General features: G+C 34.0%; 1 protein-coding gene across 2 annotated transcripts in view; it reads left to right on the forward strand.

The window, feature by feature from the left end:
* The window catches only part of LOC128207355 (uncharacterized), an 86901-nt gene extending 78531 nt beyond the window's left edge, over window positions 1-8370 (forward strand). For both annotated transcript variants that reach the window (XM_052910231.1, XM_052910232.1), the window contains exons 18-20: window positions 3169-3424; window positions 4279-4375; window positions 5514-8370. In XM_052910231.1, coding sequence (XP_052766191.1) covers window positions 3169-3424; window positions 4279-4375; window positions 5514-5844 — 684 coding nt within the window. In that variant the 3' untranslated portion in view covers window positions 5845-8370. The remainder of the gene's footprint in view (window positions 1-3168; window positions 3425-4278; window positions 4376-5513) is intronic.
* The last annotated feature ends 275 nt before the right edge of the window (window positions 8371-8645 follow it).

Below are 8645 nucleotides of genomic sequence, written 5' to 3' on the forward strand. Positions count from 1 at the left end.
TCCGGGAGGGACGTTAAATGGGGGTCCCGTGTGACAGTGCTGTACACTGGTGCACGTTAAAGAACCAGGGTAGCTCTAACCAGGGTTACATTCTGTCTGTGCACTATGCTCCAACAACCTAAAATGACTAACAATCTTAACGGAGCACTCGCCGAATGGGAAGGCCCGAGTGCGAGTATAAATAAGATTACACACCATCAAACTTTGAAACTGTGGTTATTGGAGCTATCTGAGAACTTGTTTATTTGTGGGTCGAATTCCTTTATAACAATAATTACAGTATAAACCTCTTCAAAATTACACCTCATTCACTCAAACAGGTTTTTATATCGTAAATTTAAGTATTTATGTTCAATTATGTTGCTTGTTTTTACATTCAAAAACATTTATGATATTGTATTTATGGATGAAAAAAATATTGATAAACACGCAAAATAGGTTTAAATGATCATATATTGTTTGTTCTTTCTCAGGTTTCATAATAAATGAAGCTATTTCAAAATAATGAGCGGTTCATATCAACAGTCGCATGCACAATTTAGGATTGATTCTTATTTTTTGTGAGGTCATGCAGAACGAACGCTTGGTCTTGATTTTGCAACTCCATGAAGCGCGCTATAAGTTTTTTTGTTAATTAATTGTACGTAGATCGATTCTGGCGATTGCACTTAAAAAGCGGATTCATTGAGTCTATTTCTCCCCAAGGCTTACTTGTTAATGTAGTGTTGGTGTTCGTCCGTTCTGTTTTGTTTTTTGTTGATTTGAATTGAATTGAATTCCAACATCTACTTTAACCCGGTCAAATTATCGGCAACCCAAAAAAACGGAATGGGAAATAGTCTTCAAATCGAAATAATCTTATGAAAGTTGACCATTCGGAACTCCTCTGACATTTCCCATCGAAATAAACCTCGGATGTATACGGACGTTTTGCAATGTCAGAATTATTTACATTTAAATACGATTTGTAGTAATTTCAAATAAGCAGTTTAATCTAATGACTCTACTCTTGGGAATCTTAATTAATTTTTTTGCAATAATGCTCTTCACTTGCAATCAATTCAAACCGAGATACCCAAAATACACGTTAAAACACTGCAATTATTTAATATTATTATCAATTAGTTTACGAACAACATCTACTGATGTACCGGCATACACCAGAAGGTTGTTTTCGATGTAAAATGGCCGAGATGTTCCAAATGAAAGTAGGTATTTTCTACTCGTCTGTTGATGAGACAGGTGCTCAATTGTTGATTCTTCGAAAGGTGTTTATCAAATAAACTATCTGCTCAAGAACACGGCGATCCAGAAGCTTGTTTGAAAGATAAACTGCATACCGATCCATTTCACTTCAAACAGCACAAATATACCCGGGGTATAATCGAACTATTTAGACATTTTTTCACCAACTGAGGTTTTGTTCAAATCAGCAAGTTATCGGTTCTTCTTTTCGTTACGAGCATTTAGAGAATGTTAGCTATTTCAGTTAGGATATTGTATGTACAATAAACGAACTCAATAAACTTGGGTTTGTGTTGAATTGCCTCAGGTGATGTAATTTATTACTGTGTTACCTCTGACAGCTAATTAGCCATTTATAGTTTTTCCCTTGTAGAATGATATCCAACAAATTGGTTAGGAGCGGAAGGCTATACGGTTTTAATATAAATCACGCGCAGGGAAAATCGTTTAAAAACATTCGATCATTCAGTAGTCACAAATTGTACGCAAAAACATCAACAACATTTACGAGTTTAATTTGAGCTTACATCACTTTGAATACTGGCATTGTTGTCGAAATCCGATTAGCTAAACCAATTGCACCGGTGTATGACGTATGTACCTACGTAACTACACGTTTTGAACTTTCACAATGTACTGTATTGTTGTAGTTGCGAATATGAAACATTTAAGGCGCACGTGATTTAAAGCTGCTCTCTCACAGATTGAACGTTTTGACAACTTTTTTTTATTATTTTTCTAGGAAAGAGCAAATTTTTGTGTAAATATCTGCAAACCAATGCTATAAGATTGTTGACATAAATTCAGATCGTAGATTTTCATATTTCCGTTCAATATTTAATGTTTATGGCTTAAACTAACGGTTTAGGAAAAATGCATAAAACATCAATTTTCGAACTTAAATATAAAAATCTGCGATCTAATTTTTGTCAGCAGTCTTGTATCACTGGTTTCCATTGATTTTCGCAAAAATTGGCAACTTCCAAGACAAAAAATAAAACAGTTGTCAAAACGTTTTATCTGTGAGAGTGCAGCTTTAAATAGAAAAAAAGAAAGTTTTCAACTTGAAAAAACAGTGGTACGTTCCGAACAATCATTCAACTTCACGCATGTCTCGTTTTATGCCGTCAGATGACGATGTCATTTGCGGCATGCTACATGTATATAAATTTTGTTCGTTTAATGATGTCTGAATTAAAAACAACAACATTGGCATTAAATTTGCATCTTTGATAACTTAGAACCTACCAATTACTGTTTGGAGTAATAGTAAGATGACATAAAGTTGAATCTTAATTTTTGACATTAGGCGGAGCAAGCGTAGCGAACAAACCCTTCTTAACCAATAAGATATTACTTTAGGTCATCTTACTGACTTAAAATACAATCTCATTGGCTGACACATTGTGAACGCAAAAGGGAGTGTTTCGGGCGAGCGGCAGTAGGCGGATCTTTATACACCTATGAAAGTTGATTATGCCTAGTTCTTGATGATAGCCTGAAATTTCATTGCCTGAAAATGTAGGTTGTATTCTAAATTAAGTAATATGATAATCACGTCGGTTCGAGGTACTATAGTGAAACGGTTTTAAGGGACGTAAAATAAAGAACGCTTTCACCTCTTGAGTTGTATCCATGATTTGCTATTATGACGTCAATTATTGTACTCATAATGTAATATTATGACGTCATTTGCTATCATGACGTCAATTATTGCCCTCATTGATTTGACATTATGACGTAATTTATTGTACTCATGATTTGATATTATGACGGCATTTATTGTACTCATGATTTGATATTATGACGTAATTTATTGTACTCATAATTTGATATCATGACACCATTATTGTGCTCAAGATTTGATATTATGACGTCACTTATTGCTCTCATGATTTGATATTCAGACGTCATTTATTGCAGGAATACCTTGCTGAGAAGAAGTACGTCCATCGCGACCTTGCCGCCAGAAACGTGTTGCTAGGTTACGACAAGATCATCAAAGTGTGCGACTTCGGATTGTCACGTGACATCTTCGCAGACAACCAGTACAAGAAACTGACCAATGGAAAACTCCCTCTTAAATGGATGGCGATTGAATCTCTTCGAGACCGCGTTTTCACGACGCAGAGTGACGTCTGGTCGTTTGGTATTCTACTCTGGGAAATTGTAACCATGGGTACGCCTTATTTTTCATCCGTTTGAAACATGCAAATATTCACTATATATTATTCACTAAAGACAAATTTAAGTACAGAGAGTTACGTGGATGCCTTTTTCTTCGTCCTTAACTGGTTTGAGTAATATCGAGTTACGGTGCGTAGGTCCCTTGTCTTTGGTTTAAAGCTGCAATCTCACAAATTTACCGTTTGGACAAAAAGTTCAGATCGCATATTTTCATATTTCCGTTCAAAAAATATTGTTTTATGGCAGAAGCGTTACAAACGGTTCAAGACAAAAAGTAAAACAAAAATGTTAAAAAGCTAAATATGTGAAAGTGCAGCTTTAAGACGAAAGCGAATACGGGCCTAGAGCTGTTGTGGTAAGGGTTAGGTTGAATTTCGATTTAAACAGTAATTTTTGAATACAAGATAACGACATAATTGTTTGGGAGTAAATTTAGTCAAAGGGAAATAAATGTGTAAAAAAACAATCTCGGATGTATGCCGGTACAGCAGTAGTAGAACTTTTTTTTTAATTATATCATTATTTTAATGTAGTGTTTTAGCTTGTATTTATTGATCTAAGTTAAAATTGAATCCCAGTGAAGAGTATTATTGCAAACATAATAAAGACTCCCAAGAATAAAGAAATATGGTTTAACTACTAAAATAAATTACTACGCGATCTACTTGGAGCGGACTTAAACATACCGATTTTTAAGTATGTAAACCGTCCATATCATCCGAGGTTGTTTTCGATAAAAATGGCCGAGGACCTCCGAATCTATTCAAATATGACCATTAAAGAATGTAGTGAAATTCGTCACCGAATACATCACCATAGCAAAGATTACATGTTTTCCATTTACAGGAGCTTCGCCGTATCCGAACATAGCGCTGGCGGACCTTTATTACCTGCTATCAAATAACTACCGGATGGATAAACCCAGCAATTGTTCCGATGAAGTGTAAGTAAATTAGTTCTTTATTTACAAAGAAAACAAGGTCAAACACAAGCCTATGAACTCTTTTTAAAGCTGCACTCTCGCAGATTTACCATTTTTTCAACATTTTTATTTTTTGTCTTAAAAAGGGCAATTTTATGCGTAAATATCTGCAAACTAATAATATATGATTGCTGACAAAAAAATCAGATCGTAGATTTTCATATTTCTGTTCGAAAATTAACGTTTATGGCCTAAACCGTTACTTACGGTGTAAGAAAAATACATAAAAGATCATTTTTTGAACTGAAATATAAAAATCTGCGATCTATTTTAAGTCAGCATTCTTATTCAACTGGTTTCCATGGATTTTCGCAAAAATTGGCTCGTTCCAAGACAAAAAATAAAAAAGTTGTCAAAACGTTCAATCTGTGAGAGTGCAGCTTTAAAACCTTTCTCCGCAACTATTAACAAAGGCTATTTATAAAGCGGGACACCATAGTTTTACCCTCGTTACAAGCACAATATGTATGAACATATCTAAATCATTTGACTTTAATGATAATAACAAAAGAAGAATATGAGTTATGTACAAATATACGTACATATATGAATATAAAACGTTTTATCCCAGATTAAAAAGGGCCAAAACATAGCAAGTACTCTTTTTTTAAATCTCATATTATACTTTATCTACCGGAAGTATGTTTTGATATTTACAACACCCTATACCAGGACACTGTGGATATTAATATACTATATGTCAACTTCTTAAAATTAGATGACTATGGAGTAAAAGATCAAATTTAGTAAGTGTTAAAAATCCCAGTCGTTTAAAGGGAATGCTTTGATGCCATATGACATGAAAATAATTTAGTGACATTTAACCTTAAAATATTTTCTTCAGATTTATCAAAGGCGTCACTTCTTTATTTTCATACCTTTTTGTCAAAAAAGTTATTGAGAAATAAACGTCACTTACTTGTTTGTTTATATTGTTTGTGACCCGTGGTGACCAATGTGAGAACCCCTTTAGGCCACGTGGTTCCTAACTAGGATATTAATAGAATGGAAACTACAGGGACAATCCAAGTAGCCAAAACAAATTACGTTGATAAATATAAGAAAATAATCTAAACAAATATACTCTTTAAATTTTCAGGTACATCATAATGCGACAATGCTGGCTGGAAACACCCGTGGACCGACCAAACTTTACCGACCTACGCGTGCAACTCGAGTTACTGCTATCACGTGACCGGAACTATCTCGAGTTAGACAATATAAACGTACCCCTGTCCACACCGGAAAGCTCCAGCGGAAGTCCCGTGTCAGACGACACTAAATCGCTCCTTGCTGCGCAGGCGTTACAACCACCGCGGAAGTTGTCAAAAGACGAGTTAACTGTTAGTGTTAGCATTCATGATAAATCCGTTGAAAAAATATTGAAACGGAAAAGTGACCTAGATTCGCATAACATAACATTTTTATGAAAATGTGGTGGTGTGTTTTCTTCGTTTGATGGTGATTTAAGGAGGGAATCTTCTGGAAGAAACAATACGTGTGCTTCTTGAAGTGTGTTACATATCCGTTCTAAAACTAAAATGGCTGTTGCGGTCAGACGCACTATGGTTTTGATCAATACGATTTATAGTGTGAAATCATGCATTTTTTCTTGGGAGTTTAAACGAAGTATGGTTTTCAGTCCCAGATTTCACAACTGTAGATATTTTACAATATGTTCGGCATTTAGTATTGTGAGTAAAATTGACTTGGAAAGCTAATACGAACACAATTATGTTTATTTGCAATGGCTAGAAATGTGTCTTAACTCGTTGAGTGAGGTGTTGTTTATGGAAAAGTACGGTACTAAACGGTGTTTTGCTACGGGTACGATAAGAATTGGGTCGGACAGTTTGCGTACATGGTGTACAGTGATATTGGAACATCTTCATACAGCGGTTACTTCCCTTTGTCGTACAGTAATTACTGCCATCACGCGATTTGAATTACGTGACGTCATTCAAACAATGAATGGTTGTTTTTTCGTGTGTTTTATTATTTGAAAACAGCGTTATTTAATGGAAATTTAAAATGAAATACGTATTAAAAAAAAACTTTTTAATATTTTATAACTTAAATCCAGCTATTTCGTTCGCGATGACAGAGAACTTGTCTGCACATCAAGGGAGATCACTGCGTAAGAGATTGTGATATTGGTTGAACGTTCGAATTTTTTTCTTTTACATAATTATGGCTACGTTTCTGGGGCAGGTATGTTCAGAATCGAATTGCATGTGTAGTGTATTAAGGAATTATTTTCTTGAAGAAAATGTCTTGCATGTTTGAAATACATTATACTTCATTGTACAAACATGAATCAAGTGAGCAACACTATGCTGCTCTGAATTTGTTTTGAATGTCTTTATTTTTGAATTTGCATGTATTTCGACATTGCCAAAATACATTTTTAGTATATAAATCCTATTGGAACTCAAAAACCAAGATTTGTTTACTTGCAACACACATATAATCCATGAAACAACCATACATTGATAAAGACATATACTCCTACATATAAATGTAAGCTGTGTAACTTATACACATTAATCGGAACTCCTTGACCATTTTCCATCGTAAACAGCATTGGATATATACGGACGGATTGTAATGGCAGAATGCTTTACTTTTAACTTCGCTGTAAGTAGATCGCGTAGTAATTTCAATTAAGCAGTTAAGCCTAAGGATTTTACTCTCAGAAATCTTGATTATTTATGCAATAATGCACTTCACTAGGAATCAGTTTTAATCTAGTAATACAAATAACACGTTAAAACTCTACAAATAATTATTACATATTATTTATTTTACGAACTTCTTGTAACAATGCACTGGCATATAACCGAGGTTGTTTTTGATGGGAAAAGGCCGAGATGATCCGAAAGACAACAGACATGCAAGTCACTCCCATCAACTTTCGGTCAAGCTTTTTATGATCAGGACCAATAGTCAATGAGGCCCAAACTTAACTCGCTTTCTCGTTATTATCTTACATACACACTTAAGATAAACCAAATTTGAATCATTTGTTTTACTTCATTTGCAGTGGAATCTCTTATTTATAATTCCATTTTTGGGCACTTGCAGGGCATTTTATCATTGTTTTTTATTATTAGATTGTCTGCGTTTTTTTGCGATAGCCTTATTGTCGACTTCGGCGTCGTACATAGCCATGAACCTTGGCTTTGTCTAAAAAGAGTTCAAAATAATGTGTATACAATTGTGTTCACATGTTGCCAGTGAAAATATACAAGGATAAAACAAGACCCATTCCTCTGCAGGCCTTAATTTCGTAAAACTTCTTATGCTTAACAAGCTTAGGTAACTTATTTCAATTACTCAAAACACGTACTTAAATCGTATTATGATAAACAAAACATGGTTTATTGTGATTATAATAAAGATAATTTCTATCTAAAGTATAAACATTCTTAAAGAGTTGAATACCATGCAAATTAGTGAACAAAAAATAGTTAGCTTAGCTTCATCCTGATATAAGAGACTTAAAAAGTTTTGAGAAACTTGGGCCTGGCGTAAATTATTTCAACTATGCCCCCTTTTCGACAAAAAAGTCCATTACTGAAACTTGGTATACATATTACCACATACAATACACGCATTTACAGCAAGAATCGTTAATCTGGCTGTCATATGTGTCCAGTTGTGCAGCTTTTCGAAAACAAAACATCAGACGAGCGTTTGGGGTTCGCTTCACGGCCCTCTTGTAATTCTTCAATCATTGCTAGCAACCATTGAATACCATTATAATGAAAATTACTATGTTATGTATATTTTGTACTTGTTTGCATTCATTGATCTAGAAATACGTTTGTTTATTAATTACATTTTCGATGCCATGATTTGAATATTTATTACAATGTTTTATTTAGTACTGTTATTAAAATGTACATAATGATGACGTCATAATTTGTTACCATTTTGTAATTATATTTGTTATCTTTTCTCTGCGCTCATAATAAAATAAAATAAAATGTACATATCTGAGTTGTTTTATTTTGTTGCTTTTTTTAAAGAAAAAATGGGATATATTACTCAAGGTGTCGGATAAGGGCACAAATTGTCGAACAATTTTAAACGCACCGCACCCATTAATAGATTTGAAGTTGACACACATATTATTTTTTTTTATTAGTATCAATTTTTTTTGCTTTTTTAGTCGAGCATGTATAACCATGGCTTATCAGTCATATGCAAAAAAAAATTCTACACGGTG

The sequence above is a fragment of the Mya arenaria genome, chromosome 11, assembly GCF_026914265.1.
Source record: "Mya arenaria isolate MELC-2E11 chromosome 11, ASM2691426v1".
Classification (NCBI taxonomy): Eukaryota; Metazoa; Mollusca; class Bivalvia; order Myida; family Myidae; genus Mya; species Mya arenaria.